The sequence below is a fragment of the Halichoerus grypus genome, chromosome 9 (genome assembly GCF_964656455.1).
Source record: "Halichoerus grypus chromosome 9, mHalGry1.hap1.1, whole genome shotgun sequence".
Lineage (NCBI taxonomy): Eukaryota > Metazoa > Chordata > Mammalia > Carnivora > Phocidae > Halichoerus > Halichoerus grypus.
In genome coordinates, this window is record NC_135720.1 from 2,587,366 (window position 1) to 2,612,203 (window position 24,838).

At 53.4% G+C, this 24,838-nt stretch overlaps 1 protein-coding gene across 3 annotated transcripts; it reads left to right on the plus strand.

Annotated features, from left to right (window-relative positions):
- Positions 1-1,456: 1,456 nt before the first annotated feature.
- RNASET2 (ribonuclease T2) lies at positions 1,457-19,969 on the plus strand. Of its 3 annotated transcripts, none has more exons than XR_013441002.1 (10): positions 1,457-1,607; positions 1,855-2,019; positions 4,271-4,331; positions 5,998-6,053; positions 7,390-7,447; positions 10,227-10,294; positions 13,566-13,679; positions 16,000-16,212; positions 16,683-16,728; positions 18,180-18,255. XR_013441002.1 is itself a non-coding variant. In XM_036102634.2 (10 exons), exons 2-10 carry the CDS (start codon positions 1,931-1,933, stop codon positions 19,711-19,713), a joined length of 744 nt encoding a protein of 247 aa, XP_035958527.1. In that variant the 5' UTR covers positions 1,457-1,607; positions 1,855-1,930; the 3' UTR covers positions 19,714-19,969. The 3 variants fall into 3 exon arrangements, 2 of the variants coding, with proteins under 2 accessions (XP_035958527.1, XP_077910599.1); XM_036102634.2 differs by lacking the exon at positions 16,000-16,212 and adding an exon at positions 19,537-19,969 and having other exon boundaries at positions 18,180-18,254; XM_078054473.1 differs by lacking the exons at positions 1,457-1,607; positions 1,855-2,019; positions 16,000-16,212 and adding exons at positions 2,270-2,365; positions 19,537-19,969 and having other exon boundaries at positions 18,180-18,254.
- Positions 19,970-24,838: the final 4,869 nt, after the last annotated feature.

The window sequence follows — 24,838 nt, forward strand, 5'->3', positions numbered from 1 at the left end:
GTAAGTCCTATGCGGACACCACCCAGGAGAACATATCACCTGTGCACCTGACCCTTAGATGGTCCTGGATGACAAAGGACCCTGAGGAAGCCATGTCCTTACTCGGAAGGTAAACATGATTGGCGTTAAGCAGGTTGGAGGGGTGTGGGGTGGGCACTGGTGGGAGCAGTTACCTCGGCAGTGACAATGGCTGGGGCACTGAACAGACCAGCACTGCGGCGGGCGCCAGGGCCTCTGGCACGGGTGTGCACCCTGGTCCTGCCCAAGAGAGCCAGGCAGCGAAGGTTGTCAGGGCCGCAGAGAAACCACGGGACAAGACATCCTCCAGTGGGGAGGTCTTGGGCAATCCGTGAGGGTATAGTTTCTGAGGACCCAGAAGGGGGCTGTGAAGGCCCGCGCAGTAGGCGGTGGAGGATGGAGAGGGGCCTTAGCGACTGCTTTGACAGATCGCCCGCCCCTCGCCCCACGCCCCCCTCTTCTTAGGCCCAGGGACATCCGTTTGCTGCCACGGCTTTGCTTTTCCGTTGGACGGTCCCGCAAGGAGGCTGATGGCCCTCGGAGGGGGAGCGGGCAGCTTCCGCTGTGATATCCAGCTGTGCTCTCCGGTTTCGTGAGGTGCCGCCCACGGTAGGGACCTGTGACTGGAGCAGAGCCGACTACAGCCCGGTGGGGCTCGTGCCGGGGCGCGCTTCGTGCTCCGGGAACTGAACACACGTGACCTCCATCAAGGTCACAGGTGCCTCCCTAACGGGCCCTGTGGCAGGGGGGGCAGGGGTCCCGAGGGAGCAGTCGCGCCCCAGCCCCCTTAAGACTTCAGCAGGGCCCTAGAGGGCCACCTTCTCTGCGGTGGACTTGCCGAGGCCCTGGAAGCCGGTCCTCAGCGCACCTGTCACGGGCTCTGCGCGGAACGGCCCGGAGGCGGCCCTGCCCCGCGGGATCCCAGGCGATTCACCTCCGCGAGGAAGGGCCAGGGGACACAGAGAACATCACAGAAGGCAGGCCCGGGCCGGGAGCTAGGCTGAAAGAGAAGCCTCCTCAGGGAGACAGGCAGGAGAAGGGCGAAGGGCGAAGAGCCAAGGGCCGGGATTAAGGGCGTGTCCCACCTACGGGGGCGTGTCCCGGCGGCTGGGCGTCAGGGGCGTGTCTGCCGGGATTAGGGGCGTGCCCGTTACGGGGGCCTGTCCCGGCGGCTGGGCGTCAGGGGCGTGTCTGCCGGGATTAGGGGCGTGCCCGTCTACGGGGGCGTGTCCTGGCGGCGGGCGTCAGGGGGCGTGCCTGCCGGGCCGGGGGCGTGCCCGCCTACGGGGGCGTGTCCTGGCGGCGGGGCGTCAGGGGGCGTGCCTGCCGGGCCGGGGCGTGCCCGCCTACGGGGGCGTGTCCTGGCGGCGGGGCGTCAGGGGGCGTGCCTGCCGGGCCGGGGGCGTGCCCGTCTACGGGGGTGTGTCTGCCGGGCCGGGGGCGTGGCCGCCTACGGAGGCCTGTCCAGGGCCAGCCGCCCAGGGGCGGAAACGCGCAGGTCCTGGAGGCCGGGCGGTGTCAACTGCGAGGTCGCGGCTGGGGTCGCGGTGCGGCGTTGGCAGGGACGCGTGCACGCCTGGGGGGCCCGGGTGAGGCGGGGGCCCTGGCAGGGCCCCCTCGGGACGGCGGGTTTTGGGGGGGCGCCGGGGCCCCGTCCGGAAGGCGGGCTGGGGGAGGGGCCGGGGCCCCCTCGGGACGGCGGGCTGGGGAGGGGGTCCCCTCGGGACGGCGGGCTGTGGGGGGCGCCGGGGCCCCCTCGGGACGGCGGACGCCTTGGGGGTGGAGTCGGCCGCCGGCCGGTCAGAGGTGGGCTTCAGGAATTCCGTCCCCTTTCAGGGAAGCGCAGGGCCTGGCGCGGCTATCTGAGAGCTGAGCATCTGCACGTGAGCGCGCAGTCCTGGGTGTGGGCACGATGAAGCCTGCAGCCCCCCACGGCCTGCTGCTGAGCTCCCTCTGCCTGGCGCTGTGCTGCCTGGGCGGCGCGCGCGGGTCCCGGAGGAGGTGAGCCCGGGGCCCCTGGGCGTGGGTGCGGCGGCTCTGAGCTTCCGCGGGGGCCGGGGCCTGGGGGCGGGGCGAGGCCCCGGCAGGTGCCTGACGCCCTCCGACATTGTAGACGCGCACTTTGGGCTTAGGTTCCAGTACAACGGCGGGGATATGGTGCTGGTTCCTCTTTTTAAGTTTCTGACGCTGGCTCTTCATCCCCCTGCCTTCCCCTTCCTCCTTTTCATTCAGGGTTGCCGCTGATCCGGGGTAAACAGGCGGTTTTGTGGAGGATTCTTGTTGCACGTTTGTAGAGGAAACCAAATTTTGAGCACCAGATTTTAATTTTTTCTTCTATTTATTTTGGGTAATGATTTCGTATTTAATAAAAGCTTTCGTACTTACATGGTAGGTGAGGGAAAAGGTGGGTTTTACTTTTTAATTAAGTGTCATTGCTGTTTTATCATCTACTTGAAAAGGTAACATTGTATTTCAGCTTTCCCCAGGAAGCTTATTTTCTGAAAAAGAGCTACGTTCATTAATGGATTAGTTTTTGCCGTCAGGTTAAGAGTGTATCATTGGAGAGGTAGTGTGGGGTGCTGGTGGAGTACCAGCCGCTGGTTCATCCAGATGTGTGACCTTGGGGCTCCCTGTGTGGCTTTGCTCATCCGTCAAGTGGACATAACAACAGCACCTGCCTCCTAAGTGTTGATTCGAGGCGAGGCAGAATGTGCTTGGAATCATGTCTGGCCAGTAGCAGTCAGTAAATGTCAGATAAAGACCTGACTCTGTAATATGTGGTCCCCGCCACCCCCATCCCTGCGTAATTCATGCACTGATGTAGTTGACAACCACAGTGAGTGAGGTGTGGTCTGGAGAAAACGCGGCTGATTCAACCCTCCAGGACTTAAGGGGTCCGAAGGTGTTCCCAAGTGCTGGCTGGGTGGACAACTTGGTGACCCTCCTCTCTTCCTCTGCCTGGTGGCCTTCCTCTTTAGAACAGCTTCTGCACTGCTTTCAGGGGAGGCTTCTCTACACCCCCGCCGCTCTTGCCTGGCTTGTGTGTGGACCTTGTCTTGTAGACGTTCTGAGTCTTGATAGAGTCCTGGTAAATAGCATACTCGGGGTCTCCCTCCCTGGCCGTAGCTTGATCCTGTAGTCTCAGTTTCCACCTAAACGAGGGTTTTGCACCCAGAAAAAAGCAGTTTCTGACATTTGTCTCAGCTCTAGTTCTCATGCTGCAGCTTATCTTTTTCTTTTATACTGAGTGCAACTTACAACTAAGTTTGTGTAACATCTGAATTGTGATTCTGTACTTATTCAGCAGGACTCACCTCTTTACAGAAACCAATGTGTGAGCACTTGGTCCTGTTTTACTTTTGAGTCATTCCTTCTAAAATCTAATTTATCCTGAATTAAGTGTCTGTTTGAGTGAAGTCCCTTTGTGGCCGCTGACGTTTCCCATCTGTAGAGTGTTTTCACCAGCTATCCTTCCTGCTTCAACCTGTTTGCAGACATAGCTCCACGCCCCCTCACCTGGAGGTCCTAGAGCCAGGGGGTTTCAGGGCGTGTGGGTCATGGGGGGCATGGCCATGCTCCGGACGGAGTCTGAGGGAGCACCGAGTCTGAGGGAGCACCGTGTCTGAGGGAGCACCATGGGGCCAAGCACCTGCACCTTCACACTGAGGGGTGTAGAGCACTAAGCAGCTCAAACTAGTTGAGGTCATGTTTTGTTGCCAAATGAACCACAAAAAAATTCAGGTTTGAGGGCCTTATGGGTTTCACAAATGTGGCTAAGGGATGACAATCCTTCTGTTTCTACACTCGTGACCAACCCTAGGAGGAAGGCACTTCAGGGCTCCTTCCCTCTGCCTCCTAGCCTCTGCCCCCACCTTTAGTGAGGCCTTCCCGGGCTTTCTGGCCTAAAATTTCAGTTCCTGTCCCCACTGCTGACATGCCTGTCCTCTTGCTTCTATTCTTTGTCACTTGTCACTGTGGGGCACCACGTGTGTTCTCTTAGCTACCGTGGTCACTGTCTCCTTCCCTGGCACGCGTGCTTCAAGAGGGTAGGGACCGGGTCCCTCTGGACAGTGCCCCCGTCCCGCGGTAGTGCCTGGGGACCAGGTCCCTCATTCACAGTGTGGCCCCATCCCACAGTAGTGCCTGGCCCATGACAGTCACTCCGTGTTTGTTGAATGCATGATGGTGTAAATGGATGGATGAATTTTTCTTTAAGCAGTTCTTGAAACATAAGTTCCTTGTCTTTTAACAGTGACAACCATGAGTGGAAAAAGCTAATTATGGTTCACCACTGGCCTGTAACAGTGTGCAAGGTGAGTTTTCCTGCCTCGACTGGCCCCGTTCGTGCATAGTGGGTTTCTGTGCCCACGTTTGCTCTCGGGCTGGCCTGTCATTCGTAGCCGTGTCTCGCTTCTGCTGCGAGGCTGCTCTCTCTGGGCCGAGGTTCCTAAACTGCACACCGCATTGTCTCCTTCTGCCTCTCATGCTGTTGCTGTGCTCTGGCTCGAGGAGTGTGGGAGGGCGGAGAATGGAGCGGTGGTGACCAGCTTTGAGTGTGGTTGGAGATCTAGCTCTCCACCCTGGCGGTGGGGCATCGCGGGAGCCCTGGGTCCCGTGGGCAGGGCCGGTGTGGAGAGCTCCCGGGCTGGGTAACACCAGAAGGTCTGCCTGGGGGCAGGGAGCAAGGTCATTTGGTGGCTGAGGCATTTCTGTGACAAAATGTGGGTGTGTCCTTGTGCACTGAAATGCATTCCTAGCTTGGGGCTTCAGAAAGGAGATTTTTAAAAAAATCTTCTGCCAGTGAAGCGTCATTGTTAGGGAATTAATTTCACTGCAGGGTGCCCATGACAAGGGGTCCCTGTACTGTGGCCCTGGTGTCATCCCGGGCAGTGGGGCTGTCTCCGGGCTTGTTCCCCGCATGAGTGACGTAGGTGTTATAGGGTGCAGTGGCTGGTCTGTCTTTCTCCACGGTCCTCGGTGCTCTGCACGGGCCTCGGGCACATGCCGGGGACTGACAGGTACTAGCTGCCCCTGGGTCTCAGTCATCCCCTTAAAGGCTCATCTGAGACACTGGACGTAGGGCCGACAGAAGACCCCCCCCCCCACTGCCCTGGCCGTGGGTCCTGACCTTGCTCTTCACCAGCCGGGCACCTGCGGGAAATGGGCCCCCTGCTTGGACTGTGCTTTCCTGAGGGATGAACCTGGGGTGTCAGGAGAGGTGAAGTATACGCCCCCCGCTCTGATCCTGCACTTTGTTGTCCTGCTCTTCTGCCCTTTCGGTCTGTGGCAGGTACCTTTCATGCCTCCTCGTGCCAGTCTCCTAAACCAGAGCCTCCCTAATTTCCAGACCAACCTGGGGCAGAGCTGCCTCCCCACAGAAGGTGATCCCCACAGGAAAGGCTTGAAAATCTGCCTGGAGCCTCACTCGTTCCTCACCAGACACCCACACCCGCTTTTCATGGGTTTATTCCCCGCGGGCGCATCGGTCCTATAGCCGATACATTTCTTGATGGTTGTTTTGGAAGAACTCCCCAATTTAGCTAAAAAATTTGGAAGTCCCTAAAGAGTATGCTACTGAGCTTTTATCTCCGTGAGTTTATCTTTATTGTCCTATCCTCACCTTGGCGTTTTCGCTCCGGAGCACTCGCACTCACGTTTATATTCTGTAACGTTCACACTTACTATATCACTAACACATCCAGAGCTGGCGCCTGGACCAGCTCATTTCACGGGTGCTGTGAGCCCTCAGACATTTATTTTTGATTACACGATAAGAAAATTAATGGGCAAATAGGTGTGTTTCCATCAGATTGACTTAATTTGAGAACATATAAAAAAAGGCAAAACTCAGTTTTTAATTGGTTATGTAATTGAGGACTGGGCCACTCCTTCCAGACGGAGCGCCCGCCCCCTTATTTACTGGAAGCCGCAGTAAATAAACAACGGAACCGTGATGTGCTGTCTGTCTTTCCTCTGCAGGAGGTTGAGAACGACTGCAGAGACCCTCCGGATTACTGGACCATCCACGGATTATGGCAAGCCCTAGCGCCGTTCACGTTTAAACAGGAAAAAACTAGCCAACCCAAAAGTAGATTGAGGCTGGTCCTAAGAGTTACCCTAGTGATTTTTGTTAGTTTATTCAGTGGACCAAATCCTTATTTAAAATATCTTCGCTGTTTGTACAATAACCCTAATTTTGTTGCGGCTTAGTTCTGTTTTGGTGGAACAGGGACGATCCGGCTTACATCTGCTGGTAGGGACTCTGGGTCCAGGCTGGGGTCACTAAATGTAACCCTCTCATTTTATCCTTCTTTGGGGGCAATAAGTAGATGCATAAAAATAAGTAAGTGCGTGTGCATTGTACATGCGTGTGTATGTGTCTACATCGTACATGGATACCCGAGTTCATCGTTCAGGTTTTGCCTGCATTTTGTGTAGTTTATTCTTCCCTCTTTGTGCGTGTATTTGTCGTGTTTAACTGTGCCCATGAGTCAGCCTGTCAAAGGGATGCCCTTGCCCAGCTGCTCCCGTGGGGGGAGGGGCCCTTCTGGCCTTTGCCCCTACGTGCTTGTTCCTCAGGAACGGGGTTCTGTGAGCAGCAAATTAGACTGCGGCCCGGGGACCTGGCTCCAGCCCCTCCTTTGCCACAGACTTGTCAGTGATCCCACACTGCAGTCTCGGGGAGCGAGCTTCCTCGGGTCGAGCTGATGTTCCTGCCGCTTCACTTGTAGCTGGGAGGACGGTGCACCGTGTGCCCCCGTCCCGGCAGGGAGCTGCGCTGGTTTCGGGGTGCTGGGCCGGCCTGTTGACACTGGAGACATGTTGGGGGTCTAGGAAGTAGATTCGGTGGCCTGGTGAACTCAGCTGCATCTGAAGACCGGGAGTTGACACGTCCAGAATTAGACCTGGGGAAGTAGGGAGGGGATCCGTGCTTGGGATTTTAGGAAGCCGTGCTAGCTGAGCCTGGGTCATCGGCAGGCGCTCTGAGCACCGTCTGTATGCGGCGTCATTGAGCCTCATCCTCCTGTAAAGAGAGGGAGTCGCGCCGCGGCCCGTGGGCACGGAGATTGGCAGAGGGCAGAGACTTCAGGACCCGGCCTGACTCCCGAGCTCCCCCGACCGGCTTGTTTCGTTTGCTTCCGGGGAGGGAGTCGTCGTGTGCCTTGCCCCTGGGCGGATTCTTTGACCGCCCCTACCTGAGCGTTCTTTGTTAAGTGACTCACACGGCCTTAGCCCTTAGCGTGTCTCTGCCTTTGCTCCCGCAGATGCTCCCGCAGATGCTCCCGCAGACGTTAATGAAGTGCTTCCTCCTGCATTGGGAGCTCATCTCAACCAAGACTAATTGCTGTTGTTTTTCATTTTAATTTCAAGGCCTGATAAAGCAGAAGAATGTAATGGATCATGGCCCTTTAATTTAGAAGAGATTAAGGTAACACTGTTCGTTATGTCACTACTGCGGGTACCGCGCGGTTAACTCCTCAGAAGTGCACCCTCAAAGGCATGCTTTCAAATGAGGAATCACGATCCTATTCACCAGGATTCAATCCCTGGCACTTTTTCCGGATTTATGGATCCCTAAAACAATCCCACACATTAAATCCAAACTAACCTTTCTCCCCTGCCTGGGGCCCACAGCACTAGAAGTGAACTGTGAAGTGACAGCAGACGAGGGTGAAGCTGACCCTGACTGCCCCCCGCCAGGCCACGTCAGTCCCGGGTCCCCTGTGCCTCCCGGTCAGCATTTCTAGACCTCTCTGGCTTGGAGGACAGGCACAGGGTACCACACCTGTCCTTCCTGGCTGTGGGCGGGTGGGTTTCCAGGTAGGGCCTGTGCGCAGAAAGGAAAGGATGGGCCCTCCCAGCACAAAGGCCTGTGTTACCGAATAGCCCAGGGAGCGGCTTTTACCCGCAATGCTAGCAGACGCTCTCTTGAGACACTTCGTTGTGCGTGTAACCAGTCATCTGTCAGGGAGCAAGTACCTGGACTTACAGGGTAGGGCCTCCCTGAAAACATAAGATGGCATCAGGATCTGCTAGAATGAGGGTCCTTCCCATGAATATATGGCCCCCAAAAGGGCAAGGCAGGAAGTTCCAAACCCTTCACACGTTCTAGTCCACGTGGTATTCTTTTCTCCTCTTTCCTTCCTGTAAGGGCCTTCACTGGCATGAACCCAGAGGCCTGAGTCTGAGGACTGTCTGTAAGAATTATTAGTGTACCCCAAAGCCTGGCAACGTCTCATTCCTCAGATCCACGTCCCCCTTCCCAGACTCACTGCAGCTTGCCTAATACCGCAGGGGTGTTCCTGGTTAGAGTCTCGTGACCCGACAGCGGAATTACAGATTCACTGACAGTGTCCTGAGTGCCTCTAGCTTTCCCGCCCGAGAGGGAAAGAGCCCGGATGCCACGCTGGCTCGCATGAGAGCTGGTGTGGGGGACGGGCCAGGGCTGAAGAGCTGAGTAGGCAGGGGCCGTGGGAATGGAGAGCAAGAGGGGAGCCCAGAAGTCGAGGAACAGGGCTCGGTGACTAGCTGGGAGAGAAGCTTCCCGTGGGGCTCTGGGTATGGGCTTTGCTGGGGGTGTCCTCCTTCCTGACATCGGGGCGCTGGCGGGGGAACCGGGCTTTGGTGGGTGTGTGGTGGACAGTCAGCTTTGCACGTGTTGAGTTTGAAGTGCCCTGGAAACATCCCGGTGGGTTACGTGTGTCTGTCACAGGAGCTGTCTGGGCTAGAGATGAGCTTTGGTGTGATCAGCGCATAGGTGGTATGAAGCCCATAGGTGTGAACGTGGAGTGGGTGGGGAAGCAGGGCCGAGCCTGGAGCAGAGATTGGGGGGGGGCATGTGACAAAGCAGCCAGAGGAGGGGAGGGGAGGGGGGAAGCCAGGAGAGGGGGGTTTGGGAAGGAGCACTAACAGGATTCATAAAAGGAAGGCTGAAAATGCCCTTTCAATTGAGTGGCCTGCTGGGCAAGGTGGGGAGGTGGCCGCAAGCCACTCTTTGTTCAGAACACTGCTGGGTTACTTGCTCTGTCCCAGAAAGCCCAGTTTAGCGTTGGTCCCCTACGAAAGTGGCCTACTGCCCCCTCCTGTGGGGCTGTTGGGAGCTGAAGCCAGAGTGTGGGAGGTGCAAGACGGGGGCACATGGAGACAGTGAGGCAGACTGCTTCCTGGGAAGTTCGGCCGTGGGAGCGTGAGGACAAGGCTTACGAGGCAGGGGACGCGAGGGGTGTCCAGTTGTCCGGTGACTGGCGGGTAGCGGGGGGTGGTGGCAAACAGGGGAAAGCGAGGTCGCCCTGAGTTTGTTTAGACACTGTTTTAAGTGAACCTTGTTTTTGGTCCAGTGGGTTTATAGAAATTGAAAAGTAAACCCGAACGCTGTGCAGTTCAGGGCAACTATCTGTATCGTACAGCACGCCCAGCCCGGATGAGCTCCTCTTGGGGGAAAGGAGAACCTGAGTTTTGTGGTGTGTGTTTTAATTAGTAGATGCTACTTTTTACAGCAGTCTCAGAAACCTAAAGCAGAAAAATTAAGTGGCAAGTGCAGAGTTCCCACGTATGTCCCCCGAACACACAGACCGTGTCCCCTGTGGTTGACACCTTGCATTCATGCGGCACGCTTGTCACAGGATGGATACTTCATCGCTAGCAGACATTGCGCCGTTCCCAGTAGGCTCGCTCTGTGTCACAGAGTCTTACGGGTTTTGACAGATACGTAATGACGTGCATCCCCCGTTATACCGTGCAGAGGCGTCTCACTGCCCTAAAATCCCTCGTTCTCCCACTATCCCCCTCCCTCCCCCAGCCCCTCACACCGCTGACCCTTCACTGTCTCTGTACTCTTGTCTTTTCCAGAGTAGCTCACATCGGGACTCACAGCCTTTTCAGATTGGCATCTTCCACTCAGTGATACGCATGGAAGGCTCTCCATGTCCTTTCATCGCTTGATGGCTGGTTCCTCGTTAGAGCTAACATCCCCTTGTCTGGGTGAAGCACTGTGTGTTTACCCACTCCCCTCTGCAGACTCCTCTATTTTCCAATGCACTTTCATGATTAGTCAGAGTTCCCTTTTATATGTGTTGTAAGAAATAATTTTACTCACCTGAGTGTTATTGCTTAACAGAGGTCAGTTCTTTTAATGTATTGGTTTATCAGATTTGCCTTCTAGGTTTTGAGCTGTTAGGTCCTACACAGATTTTCTTTTTTATGCACAGGACCTTCTGCCCGAAATGAAGATATACTGGCCGGACGTGATCCATCCACTGAATCACAGCCACTTCTGGTGAGTGCAGGAGCGCCACAGCCTCGGGGGCCCCGTGCGGGGCTGGGGGCGCGGGGACAGACCACGGGGCCGCCCTCCTGAGGCGCGGATGTGTGAACACCTTGTATTTGGGATGCCATTTTCAGGGCCTTTCTCCAATAGATAAAAAATGTGGGCGAGGGGCGCCCGGTGACTCAGTCAGTTAAGCATCTGACTCTTGATCTCAGCTTAGGTCTTGATCTCAGGGTTGTGAGTTCGAGCCCCACGTTGGGCTCTGTGCTGGGTATTTGAAAAAAAAAAAAAAATGCAGGCAAGTGGAATTTATAGAGTTGCTCTTAATCCACTATTTCATTCATCACTTTGTTTTAGACTCTCCTTTCCTGTGGTTTCACTAAGCCAAATACATGGGTACCTAAGGGGCAGTCGCTTCAACGCAGGCAGGAGAGAATGTTTCTTAAAAGACTTTGTGCTGTTGTCTCGAGATACATCAAGAAAGAAGAAGAGGCGCTTCAGAAGATCATCGTCCCGTGCTACGACTTAGGGGGGACAGGGTGAGGTCCCACCTGCGGCTCGATCCGCAGAAACATCTTTAAGTGTGGTGGGAGCTGAGCCAAGGAGAAAAATGCTGTTTAACTCAAGATAGCTTTTTAAGTCATTGCTTTTGAAGAAGGTAAAATTAACATTCATTTACATTATATTAACCGAAAATAATTATTATCTCTGCCTCGCCCCAGTGTGGCAGTTTATAGTTCACATTGCAGTTATTCAGATTTTGTCCAAAATGATTAATTCAATTTGGAAATATTTGTGTGTAGAACATTCAGGAAAGGAATTAAGTGTAGACGGAAGCTTTCTGAAACCATGGAGGGGCACTGGGTGCCTGTCCCCCGGGCTCCCTGGTGCTTAGGCCGACAAGTGTGGCAGGGGCGTGGCTCTGGGGTGCACCCCCCGGGTCTCTTCAACAGGAGAAGCACTCAGAGTTAGGGAGGGGAATGGCCCGGGTCTCCGACACATGTTCTGCACAGCTGCATTCCAGAGGACGCTTTCCCAGAACTTGACGCCTGCATGAGCTGGAGTGGGGGGATGGGGGAACACAGGGGAAACCCTCTACAGCGCTTCACAGTGCACGTAAAATGCCGAATCTGTGCGAAGTATGCAAAGTATAGTTTCCACTTGTTCCGATGTGTTCCATGACACCATCAGTCAGATTGTTGTTGCCAGGTGACTTAACAATAAATCAACAAATACCCATAAAGGAGGCGGTCCGAGCTGGTCCTTGAACATGAAATCCAAGTACTGCGGGCAGAGTACACATGTGTTTGTGCTCTGTAAAGGCAAAATGATACGTTTTCAGGTTGGATAGTAAGTAGCACATCTAAAAACTCTTGTTGTAAACTCAGAGGTGACTATCCCGCTCTCCTTAGTATTTATGCTCCCAGAGCACCCGAGTACAGGGCAGTCACCGTCACTGGCCCCCTGCGTGCGGCGTTGGGTCATGCTTCCCTGTTGCCCAAATTCCCTTTGCTGTGTGAGTTTCTATAGGGTCCTAGAGGCACTCGGGCCTGTCCACCTCGGCTTCGTCGTTGGGGGCTGGGGATGGAGGAGGGCTCCTGTCCGAAAACTGTCTTCTTTCATCCCAAATAGGAATCAAGTATGCAGAGTACACGGTCTTGGTATTACTTTATGCTCGAGATAATTCTCTAAGATTAAATCTATTCATAAAATTTGCCATATTGAAAAATACCTTGGACAGAGCCCCCTGCAAAGTAGGGTTTCTGTTTGTTTTTAGATGCTTGTACAAAGAAGAATGAGAGTTGAGGGAGGCCCAGTTTGGCGAGCAGCCTCACTGTGGGAGGACAGCCTCACTGTCCTGGGCCTCGACATCCCAGAGAAGCCCCCACCTCTCATCCCGGAGGGCGGCCCCGGGCCTGCTCGTGTGCCCTCCTGGCGGGTGAGAGGGCCACAGGATGGGCACCCCTGCCTGGTAACTGACCATTTCGTGTTAAATGCAAACTGTCCAATTCCAGGTGATGTGGGAGTCATTGTTGGATGTACGCTAACAATGCTCTAGTAGATTCTGATCCTTAAGCTAAGCTTGATCCAAACGTAATAGTAACTGACATTTGTTGAATATTTCTTATGTGCTGGGAATGGCACGAAGCTCTTCGCTCCGCCAGCACCCTGTACGACAGGTCCTAGAATGATTCCAGCTCCACAGAAACGAGGGCGTCTGTAATTTGGGTTCCATTTTCATCTAGTCGGAAAGAAACTCCTTTTTCTACTCTGTAGAAATAATTCACCCCAGAAACCGTGGTAGATGAAGAAAGGTAGCTGTTCCCACGCCATTTTCTTGGGCTGGAGCGACTTGTCATTTAACACTGGCCCTGTGGATGAGCTTTACTGACGCATCAGTGTCTGTTCAGATGACACTTCTGTAAGACAGCGTAGGACCCCTTCACGAATGCCCCTTCCATTTTCCCGCACTAACGATGGCGACCATCCGACTCGACAGCGTCCGCGAATGTGAAGGCGGCGCACCCTACGTTTGTGGGGTCTTGGGATGGCGCCGCAGCGCAGCCGGAGGGGCCCCAGCTGTGGAGTCCAGAGTGCCATTCGGGTGCAGACTCTGGGACTTCCTGGCCGAGTGGCCTCAGCAGGGCGCCTCGCTAGCCCCTCTGCCTCAGTTTCCCCATTTCTAAACCAGCAGTGTTGTTGCCTTGCAGAAGAATGTGAAATTTCCTAGTTAACTGCAATAAAACATGGGGAATTGTTATCAACAATATTCTTCTCAAATCCATATTGCTGTTCGCGTGTTCTGTTAGAGTTCTGTCTGTGGGCGGATGAGGACACGTCGTGATGGGCAGAGGCGGAGATGGGGAGGGGGCCCGCGGCGTTTCTCTTCTCGGCTAGCTGCTTAGAAAGGACCGGTCGGCGTCCCTGTGAAGCAGAACACCCGGGCCCCGTGATGGCTGGGTGCCTGCCTGCGTGGGGGCGCTTTGTTTTTCCTCAGCCGTGGTTCGTGCTGAGTCACTGAAGTGAGTTGTCCCTGACTGGCAGGGAGGGGCTGCAGGGAGATGGAGCACCCTCTGGAGACCGGACCCTGTCCCCTGGGGCCTCGTTCCCACGCGCAGGGGGCTCACGAGTCGTGCCCGTTGCACATAAGGAATCTTAGCCTCTTTCTTCGTAAAAGAAACAACGTGCGTGCGAATATCCTGTCCTAGGTGTGAACTCTTCGTTGTGAATCTGTTTCATGACTTTTAACCGGAGATTGTTTATTAAAACGCTCTCCCAGGAAGCACGAGTGGGAGAAGCACGGCACCTGTGCCGCCCAGGTAGACGCCCTCAACTCGCAGAAGAAATACTTCGGTGGAAGCCTGGACCTGTACCGGGGGCTGGAGCTTAACAGGTAGGGGGCCCCCTGGGGCCTGGCCCTCCCAGGCCATGGAACCGTCCTGAGGAATCCTAGCATCTCCCACCCAGCCTTGCAGGTCAGTCTGGGCCTCGGAGACGTAGGGCCCTGTCTGGGCTCGGACGTCATCGGACGGTGAGTTGGCCCGAGGAAACAAGACTGACCAGGGCACACGTCTTTCAGCCGGGATTTCTGACGAAAGTCTATTGCATGAACACGGCAGGTTTTGTAAAGACCGCGCATCACTAAGTGTTTGGATCTCTGCTCTAGTGTTTCTGGAACAAGCAGGAGGAGGTGGTAGGCAGGGGTCCTCGGAGCCTAGAAATTACCCAGACCCAGAACTCGTAAAAACCCCCTCCAGATGGCCCTGCTGAGGGCCAGGGCGCCCCCTGCTCATCCCGCCCGGCCGTGACTGAGAGCTGGGGCTGAGGCTGGCCATCCGCTGTCTGAGCATTTCTGGTGACCAGGTGTGTGGGCAATTCTTGCTTTTCTTCATTTAAGTGGTCACATAATAAACCTGTGACCTTGTTTTAAAGACCAGGACAGGAAATTAGATAGTTTGCTTTAGTTAGAAGAAGCCAGAATCCTATCAAGCGCCTTTGCTAGTCACCTGTGTTTAAGCTTGTGAACCACATCTGCTTAGAAGATGCGCAGGCCCGCATCCGTTCTCTGCACATGCGCTCTACTGCCCCGGCCTACAGAGGCGCAGCCGGCCCCCCGTGTCACTGGGATCCGGGTGGGGGGGCGAGCGCCCGGGGGGAGGACAAGACTGCCTGAACTACGCCCTGCAGAGGAGGCCTCAGAGCCACGTGTCCCTGGATCCTGCGGCTGCCACTGGCCCGTTGTGCACCGTGTAGGTTCTGCGTCTCCGTGCCGGGAGGTGACGGAGGGGTCCCCGCAGGTTCCCACGCCTTCCTGCTCTCGGACCGCAGGACTGAGGACCGCCGCTCAGGGGGGTACACACCAGCCAGCGCCCCGGCTCCCGCGTGCTGGGCTTCTCTGCAGCTCTTCTCACAGCAAGAGCAAGACCTTTGGGAACATTTCCTCACCCCAGAAGTGTAGCTGATACCCAGTCCGGACATCCCGGTGAGGGCTGCCTGGGAGAGTTTCCGCGGTGCAGAGTGGCGGAGCGGGGTCCACTCGCGGGCCGTCTGCAGAGAGGAGGCTGCCCCAGGTTTTCCTGACGCCTGAGCGGCGCGAGGTCCGGCTCACTGCCCAGGCCCGGTTCTGCTCAATCAGGAAAAGGGCAGTGAATGGGGACTGCTGAAAGGCTTTATATAAAACATCTCAATAATTCATCCTTTCATCCGACAACTGTTTAGGAAGCACCTCCTGCTTACACTTTCTGAATGTAGCTCTCCGTGCACACACGTGGGTGCAGGATCCCCAGTGCTGGGGTCACTGCAGCTCGGGCAAGGCCATCACCACTGCTGGGGGCGCCTGCTTATTCCTCCTGCAGAAACGTGCGCTCAGGGCCTGCTGAGCACAACGCTCTGCGGGGGTATGAGGTCTGTTAGGCTACCTGGGAATAGGGTTGGAGAGAAAGTATATTCCTTCCCCGTTCCTCCAAGGAAAATCTAAAATCTCAGTGCTCACAAAATTAGCAAGTCAAAACATAAGATCCCTTGTATTTTTCTCTGTTATAAACCCTTACCACAGATTATCTTTTTCTCAGAGGGAAGCCTGTCATGTTATCATAAACTAGCAGTGTTTTATTCACTTTATAATATGAAGGTAGCAAACCTGAAAAATGCAAAGTATCGTGAACCGAAGATCTTGGATAACCCACAGACACGGGCCAGGGAATTAATGCCAATCTAATCTTAACGCCATAGAAAATATTATAGACTAATCTGGGCTGAATGCCAGGCTTCCCCAAATATTTCTCTCTCTCTGCCTCACTTCCTTGGTGACCTGACTCTCGGGCTCTTCAGCAACACTGCCCAGTAGAAAAATAATGCAAACCATATATGTAACTTAAAATTTCCTAGTACCTCATTAAAAATAGCAAAAAGAAACCAGTGAAATTGATTTTATATTATTTAACCCAATGTATCCAAAATAGTGCAACTTGAAATAAATATTTAAAATGTGCAAAGTTTTGCATTTCTAGAGCCAGAGCTTTTGAAATCTGGTGTTTACGCTGTGCAGATAGCATGAGGACAGGCCGTGGGCACGTTTATTTCTAGGCTCCGAGGACCCTTGCCCACCACCTCCTCCTGCCTGGGCCAGGAGCGCTACAGCGGAGACCCAGACACTTGGTGGTGTGCTGTCTTTACAAACACTGTCTTGTTAACACAATATATACTGTTGCCAGAAATCACAGCTGGAGGAGGCATGCCCAGGACAGTCCGGTTTTCCTCGGGCAGACTCATCTGACGATGTCCGTGTCCAGAGAGGCAGCCCGGGTCTCACGTCTGTTCCGGGTGGTCATAGCCCCGATAATCCAGGGAGACGTGATGGAGGCTCGAGTGTTGTTTTGGGACTTTTAATCTGAGAATTGTTTATATTGTGCTCCATCATTTAACAGGTAAATTAGTCATATGGTATTTTGATGGGATAGCTGGTCAAAACCATATGCTTTAGGAAATGATTCAAGTCTGTGGGTGTTGAATGTATTTAAAGATTTGACCAAGTGTGGTTTTCTAGGATAAGCCTGGAATCCAAAATCAGTTGCTAACTATCTTTTGAAGCATGCTTGGCAAATAGGTGGTAATGTGTGTGCCAAGTCCAGTGGGTACGGGCCATCTGGCCACTGTCGAGAAGGGTCCGGGTGCTGGAGAGAGAGCCGCAGTGGGTGCGCTGTGGGGAGGGGTGGTCAGGGAAGCCCGAGTCCCAGTTGTGTGTTGTCCTTGCTCACAGATTTATTGCTGAAAGCAATAGAAAATAAGTACTTTCTTTTAAGAGTATCTTCATTTTTATTAAGAAATATATTTTAAAAGAACAAGAAAGGAAAATGTATGGTATTATACAGCTAATTTTTTTTAATTTAAATTTTAGCATGCTCCAAAAATTGGGAATAAAGCCATCTATCAATTACTACCAGGTAAGTCTTGCTTTCACCTTCATAACCGAATGTGTGTCTGCCACGTGAGGACACCTAGCATCCCACCCACGGTAGAGTGTCTGCAGCCTGAGCACCGCACTTGGGTTTTAAAGTGACTCGAACAAGCCCTCTCCTATTTGACTATTATGTTTCCAAATAGGCTTTATTTATATCTTGTTTCCCAGTGCACATTGTGATCTGAAAGCTGCATAAACCTTGAAGCCGAGGTTCACGGTCCCTCGGTGAGAATGTGTTCCAGGCTCGCACAGGGCAGGGGAGTAAGTGGTTTGAAAAGCACATTCCATTTTATAGTATTTTGTTTGAGGAAGAAGCATAAGATTTTTTTTGTTTTCATGATAAAACTACAGAAATTTAAACAGACCAGATCTTACTGTCTGGTAAGCATATGCAAAAGATAACTGTTTTCCACCCAGGATAGCCTGTTTTCATAAAGGGAGTCTTACTGGCTCACGGCCCGGCGGGTTCCTTTACTGTCCCCCGTGGTCACCCTCCGTGGGCAGGTGTCCCACGGAGAGACACTGAGTGACCCTCGGAGCCTGAAGTACTTCCCCTGGTCCTTTGCACGGTTAGCTTGCTGACTCCTGCGTTAGAGAACCTGATGTGTTCTCTACATAAGCTGATTTAATCTCCTGGGATTAAAAAAAGATTAAAGTTACTGATTTTAGCAATCCCTGGTTTCCAGGCTCCTGGCTGCACACCGAGCTGTCATTTAGGTCTCCTGACTGTGAAATCAGTCGGCATTTCTGCTGCGCTCTGTGACATCTGTGCTCCACCCTGTAGCCGGTTTCCGCTTGATCTTGATCTTGATCGGATCTTGACCTTCCGCTTGATGTCCTGCCTGCAGCGAGAGTGGGGCTGGGAGGGAACAGTGACCCTGGGGAGACAGTGTCAGCTGCCCCAGGAGAGAGAGGGTTTGCAGGGCCCCCTTGGTCCTCGGGGTTCATGTTCAAGCAGGTAGGGGGACTGTGTTTACATTTTTGCCCAGAATGTGTCTATCAGAGAACGGATTTCGATGACAGTAAAAGCACCAAGGACAACTAACGTCTTGAGCTCCCTGTCTGTGCTGCAGGCACTTTGTTAGGTTCAGAAGCAGCAAGATGTGAGCTCAGACAGGAGTCCTGGCCCGTGAAAGTTGGTCTGATCTATTGCACGCAGCACCTACGTTCTGGGTGTGGACAGAAGCTCAGGGCAGGGGGGAGGGTGGAGACTGTGGAGCATGTGGGGGCCACTGTGGTCTGAGGGTGGAGCCCAGGTGGCTGACGGCCTGTCCCCGGGGTCTCGTCCGTGAGCGCGGAGTGCCGGGAGGACTGTGCCCTGTGGTCTGCTGTGCGTGTTTGTGAGCGCGGAAGCCGGAGTGTCCCGTGTGCATGGGGTGGACCCCTTACACTGCCTCTGCCCGAGTATTTCTAATGCATTTTATTTCATTTCAGATTTCAGATATTAAAGACGCCCTTGCCAGCATATACGGAGTCGTACCTAAAGTCCAGTGTCTCCCACCGAAACAGGTCAGAGGTGCTGTGCTATGTTTTGTTGCTCTTTGTCTTTATCGAGAAGACAGGTTAACGTTGTCAGCGTCTGCGTGCTCATCACGGAGTTCCCAGGGGCAGAGATGTGTGTGCGCGTGTGTGTGGGAGTGTGTGTGGGAGTGTGTGCATACAGGTAATGCCGTGTGCGCTTTAAAATCGCAGATGGTTAGACACGGATCCGAAGGGACACATGCGTCCCTGTTTACAGCGGCATCATGTACAATAGCCAGACTGTGGCAGCAGCCCAGGTGTCCACCGACGAATGCGTGGTTGAAGACGTGGTGTATACACGATGGAATGTTACTCAGCCATAGAAACGAATGAGATCTTGTCATTTGCAACAACATGGATGGAGCTGGAGAGTATGATGCTAAGTGAAATAAGGCAGTCAGAGAAAGACAAGTATCGTATAATTTCATTCATATGTGGAACAAGCAAAGGAAAAACAGAGAAACAAACCAAGAAACAGACTCTTGACTCTAGAGAACACACTGCTGGTCACCAGAGGGGAGGGGGCGGGGGGATGGGGGCCTCGGTGATGGGGCTGAGGAGGGCACTTGTGACGAGCACCGGCTGTTGATGGAAGTGATGAATTGCTGTATTGCACATCGAAACATATATGACACTGTATGTTAACTGTACTGGAATTAAAAATTCCACACACACACACACACACACACACACACACACACACACACTGTTCTTCGATGCCATGCTCGAATAGGGTTTGTTTTCTTGAGGCTTCTCCCCGACAAGAACACACGGGCTCTGGCAGGGACGGTGAAGGAGGCGAGTGTACGAAACATTTCTAAGTTAGGGATTTTCTCAGGCTTTCCATTGTTAGTCTTAGTCGTCTTAACCGTAGATACTTGTCTAGTGTGTACAGGGCCTGTAGTTTCTTTTGTCAGCTTCGATAGAGACTTAAATCCTTTGAGCAATAGGGTCCTTTGACCCATTTATTCTGCAAAACGTCTCCCGATGCCGTGATGCATATGCCGTGCACAGAGGTGCACGTTCCTCAGGTTCAAGCGGTGTCCCCTCCCCCGAGGCCACCAGGCTGGCAGGGGGACATCTGGGTGAGGACCGGGCGGCGAGCCCTGCAGCCCCCTGCCGGTCGCTGCTGGACAGAGTGGGGGGCCCCCGCTCGTTGCTGGCCCCCGGAGTCCCCCCTTGTCTCTTCAGATTCTGAGACTTGATGACCACAGAACAGGTGATCCTCCGAGATCCAAATTCTCAGACGCCCCTCATTTTCTGTGTTTAGGGTGAGGAGGTGCAGACGATCGGTCAGATCGAACTGTGCTTCACCAAGGAGCTGCGGCTACGGAACTGCACGGAACCGGGGGAGCCCAGGGGGGCCGGGGGGGCCGCGGGCCCGGGGCTGGAGGTCTGCGAGGACGGCCCGGCCTTCTACCCCCCGCCACAGCAGACGGCTCCCTGACGCCCACAGGCCACGGGGACGTTTTGAAAAGCTGGAGAGATGCACAAAGCGCTGCCCGTCGGAAAGCGGCTGCCAAGTGGAACGGGGCGTCTGCCAGCGTCGCTGCTGCCAGGCTCTTCTGTTCCGCGTGTCCCTTCACGCCCGTGCGCTGACGCTGCACCTGTGAATCTGGGCTGACTATGGGTGCGGTGGCGGAAAGGAAGCCTCCCACGCCTCGGTGGAGGCTTTGTGGTTGGAATAAAGGATACAGGTTTTCTTTCTTTCTCCCTTATTACGCTCTTTGGCGCCCTGGGCGCGGCAGGCCCCCTTGGAGGTGGGCACACGGTGGGGATTCAGAGCGGCCCGCCTGCCCCTCCAAGCAGGTGGCCTTCTTGGCGTGGGGGTCGCGCGGGGCCTGTTCTCAGGCTGGGTTCAGGCCAGCGGCGGGTGGGCGTCTTGCCTCCTAGCTCGGAACGTGTTCACCCGCGTCCCCTCGGTGGCCTGGCGCGGGCAGGGGAGATGCTCCGGGGGGCTGCAGGGGACCTGCCAGCCAGCGTCCCCACCCAGTCGGGGGCTGCACAACCTCAGCCCAGACCCCGTCTGGGTTCCTTTCTGAGAGGAGGTAGCCCAGCCGCAGCCTGGTGGGGCCGCTGATGAATCAGGGTGCAAAGCGCGCAGTGACACAGTGTAGCCCCGGGGGGCAGCGCCCCCTCCCTGTCCCCGGAGACTGCGCCCTTCCCTTTGTGCAGGACGACGCGGCTCCCCCCGCCGACGGACAGGCTCTCCCCCTGCTGCACTGAGGCTTCGTCTGCGAAGTGAGGACACCTGACGGTCTGTGAGATGGAAACCCTCGGAACGTGACTCCCCCTTGGTCTCTGCCCTTCCGGGACGTGTTTGGCTGTGGGGGGTAAAATACGACCCATCTATTTGTCTTAATCTGGTTGATACTGTCCTAGTTCTTTTATTTATCAAACACTTGAAATAGAATTGACTCTGTGTACTTCAGAACACTAACTTACTTAATCCTAAGAACAGCCATATTTTCAAAATAACTCTGTCTCTAACAAAAAAACCTGTTGAATTGAAGGGCTATAAAAGGTCATGCTGTGAGGAATAACTGATGTTTCCTTTCACGTTTTAGGGTTAGTGTTAGTGAACAGGTAGGCATGACTGATCCTAATAGCAAGCAAGAAGATTTTTTAAAAGATGCTGGATTTCTCATCAGAGCAAGTCCTAATTTTACTGCCCCACAGGGTAAATCTCTGTATGTTCCCACGGCTGCCGTAACAAAGGACCACAAACTGAGTGGCTTAAAACAACAGAAATTTATTCCTTTATGGTTCTGGAGGCCAGACCTCTGAGACTAAGGCGTGGGCAGGGCCGCGCTCACTCTGAACACTTGCAGGGGGGACCCTTCTTTGTCTCTTCCAGCTCCTGGCAATCCCCCACAGGTGGAGGCTTCATTTCAGCCCCTGCCTCTGCCCTCCTGTGGCTTCTCCCCATGTGCCTGTCTGTGTCAGATCTCCCTCTCCTTTCTCTTGGAACGACACCAGTCATACTGGACTAGAGCCACCCTAACAACCTCATTTTGACTTGATTACATTGTAAAGACCCTATTTCCAAATAAGGTCACATTCACCAGTCATGGGGATTAGAACCCACAACACGGACCACGGACAAGACCTGTCTGGCTGCTGGCCTCTGTATTCTGTACAGTAGGGCTGACGCGCTGTGATGCTGTTACCCCAAGGAGGAGCCCATTGGAAAATTATCCTCCTACAAAAACGAGGAACCTGGGAATTGTTGGAGAGGAGATCTCTGAAGGCTCTCAACACGCTTTAAAACCCACGCAGTAAAGATGGCTTACTTGATCAAGGCCGAAGAGATTTTTTAAGCAAGATTGAGGTTATCCTTTCTAACACATACCTTTCTGGTAATGCACAGACTACAGTGAGAAAACATTTAACAGGTTCTCAGCAGGTCCGATCAGGATGTGAATAGTTACAGCCCAATTGGAACTTGAAGTGGGTGCCCTGTTGGGGGCCAAGGGCAGGCTGCCCCCAGATAGGTCACTTCGGCATAAAGATTATTTTGAGTTATAAAGGAATCAAAACCCAAATTTGGAAAAGCTCCTTGCCTCCCCTTCAAGAACGTCCAAAAAAAAAAAAAGAATTTGGTAGGGGCCCTGCTCCTGGAAGAGAGCTGTCTCCCTATGAACCAGGGGTGGAAGACCGGGGGGAGGGCCAGCGCCCTGCTTGATCAGAGTCTCCTAGTCCCAGTGGGTCTTTGTGGCCCAGCAAACATTTGTTTACCAAACATGTGCTCATTTTCCTCTTCCTGTGAATTGCATTTCTTCCTGGAAGTCCCAGACCCCTGCCCCCTTCTTACTTCAGAATGACACATACACCTCATTTTGCTGGTCTCTGGAATTTCTAGGTCTGGGTGGACTTCCCGTGTGTACACTATTAAATCTGATTTTCTCCTGTTAATCTGTCTCATGGCAACTTGATTCTTAGTTCAGCTAGAAGGACCTTTGAAGGGGACAGGAATTCTTGCTCCTGGACAGCTGACAGATGCATAAATAAACTTCTGGGAGAGAAGGGCACGAACAGCCAGGCCCTGGCCAACAGGAGATTAGAGAGGACATGATAGTTGAGAAGGGCCAGGAAGGTTAGTTCTATGGAGAAGGTTTGCTAGGATATGTCTCAGCGGATCATTCCGGATCAATTTCTCCTGGCATACCCAGTAGGTCCTTTCAATTATGTACATCCATATCTTTTATCTCTGGAATGTCTTCGAGGGTTCTAATTTTATTTTTTAAATTTTATTTATTTTTTGAGAGAGAGAGAGCGCCCTCGCGGAGGAGGCAGGAGGGGCCGAGGGACAGAGAGAATCTTAACCAGGCTCCACGCCCAGTGTGGGGCCAGCCGCGGGGCTCAGTCTCAGAACCCTGAGATCATGACCTGAGCTCAAATCAGGAGTCAGATGCTTAACCAACTGAGCCACCCAGATGCCCCTGTAAATTTTTTTTAAAAGATTTATTTATTTATTTTAGCGAGAGAAAGAAAGCCTGTGCATGAGTTGGGGGGAGGGGCAAAGGGAGAGAATCTCAAGCACACTCCCCGCTGAGCCTGACATGGGGCTGGATCTCACAACCCTGAGATGATGACCTGAGCTGAAATCAAGAGTTGGACGGTCACCCAACTGACAGCTACACAGCGCCCCATCAAGGGTTATCATTTTAAAGGGTAGTTTTGTTACATTGTTACAATTTTCTTCTTCAGGGACACCATTTATACATTATAGAGTCTTAAACTTCCTCATAACTTACAGCCCATTTGATGTGGTTTTGGAGTGATGTTGGGATCTGGACCCAAGGGCCAAGAAAGAATTCTTGAGACGTCTTTGGTGCAAAAAGGTGGTCTTATTAAAGCACAGGGACAGGACCCGTGGGCAGAAAGAGCTGCTGCCCCAGGACTGTGAGGAGCAACTGATTATAGACTTTGGGGTTGGGGAGGTAAAGACAAAGGGACGTTTCCAAAAGGACTTTGATCTGCTAAAGAAGACTCACAGGATCCAGGAGGCCTGGCTCTTGTCAAGCTGAGGTGGTTTTTCCCTCTAACAAAGCATCAGCATGAAGACAGTTGGGAGTTTCCTGGAGGAACGTTCTGCTCTGCGTGCCACAAGGACTTGTCAGTGGGCTGCAGGTTATCAGCACATTTAATTTGATCTATTTCCCTCTGCCTTTGTTGCCCACATCACACTGACAACTACCTGAGACAGGCAAGGTAACCTTCCTCCAGGAACTCAACTGCCTTAACGTGAACACCTGGCTAAGGGCAAAACGCAACCTTAGCTTGACATCAGCCGACCTCCAGGGTACTGCAAGTCTACTTTCACAAATGACAGTGCCCCCAAGATGTATGCTGGCAATCATCCTTCAAGCATATGACCCACTGATAGACATCTGTAGGGTCTCATAACTAAGGTTTTACTAGACAGTAGTAAATGCCCCCTCAGGGTTCTGGAAACCTTGCTTCCAAATGCCTCAGAGGCTCTCCCTAACCCCCTCCCAACTGAAAGTATATAATCAGCCACTCCTGCCCACCCGGTGCGGCTCCTTCTGCCCACGGGTCCCGGCCCCATACTTTAATAAAGCCACCCTTTTTGCACCAAAGACGTCTCAAGAATTCTTTCTTGACTGTTCACCCCCGAACCCCAACACTTCACATCAGTGACCACTAGAGTGAAAACACAAACCTTCCGAAGTACCAAAATCAATTTTTCACAAAACAAAAAGAACACACCGAATAAGGAAACGTTAAATGTAACATAAGACACATGGTAATTGCCACATGCTATAAATGAGAGTTGAGACCAAACAGCAGCCCTATCCAGACACGTGAATGCACATCACTTACCGTTGAAAAAGAAACTTTTTTAAATGGCTCAAAAGCAAAACCCAAACTCCCTGGTATAAAAGAGACGCGCCTGAAGTGCAGCGATTTACAAGGCAACAAGTAGAGAGGAACGGCGACTGACCCGGCAAATGGAGACAGGAGGGTATCAGGTGTCTCAGATGCAGAGAATCTGTCTCCCCAGAGCATTCCGGGGGCTGCAGAGGGTCCTTGGCTATGTCTAAAAGTAAACACTACGCTAAGACCTGGTTTCTTGAGACAAAGATGCTCATGACTGCTTTCCCCAGACCGGTCACAAAGTGGCCGTGTCAGGAGTCTGATCAAAAGCAGTGGCATTATTCTGTCTTCTCTGCAAGGCCGAGGACGGGGCCCTGCTGTCTGGGAGCTGAGGGCCCAGGCTCAGTCACCTAGGAAAGAAGAGCCTGCAGCCCTGGCCTCTGGCCCCAGGCTCTCCTGTGGGCCTGCTGGCTCCGTGCGGCTTGGCCTCCCTTCTGCTGGACCACCTGTGTCCCGGTCTGGAGAGGCAGCCGGTGAAACAGAAACAGGATTTTATCTGTCTAGACCGGCTGACAGCCCTCCAGGCCTGGGTCGCCTGCAGCAGTGTCCTTACTCCATAAAGAAACTTCATACCCCAGAGTCATTTAAAAGATGGCCATTGTTTCCTTGAGTCGTTTTGCAAATACACGGCTCGAGGCTAGAGTTTCAACTTCATTATTTCCAGCCTGGCC

Bases quoted from the DNA above. Each gene is read 5' to 3' on its own strand.
- RNASET2 (XM_036102634.2), top strand. From the start codon at position 1,931: ATGAAGCCTGCAGCCCCCCACGGCCTGCTGCTGAGCTCCCTCTGCCTG. The intron at 10,295-13,565 runs GTGAGTGCAGGA...ACGCTCTCCCAG, and splicing joins CTGAATCACAGCCACTTCTG to GAAGCACGAGTGGGAGAAGC. The intron at 18,255-19,536 runs GTCAGAGGTGCT...TTCTGTGTTTAG, and splicing joins AGTGTCTCCCACCGAAACAG to GGTGAGGAGGTGCAGACGAT.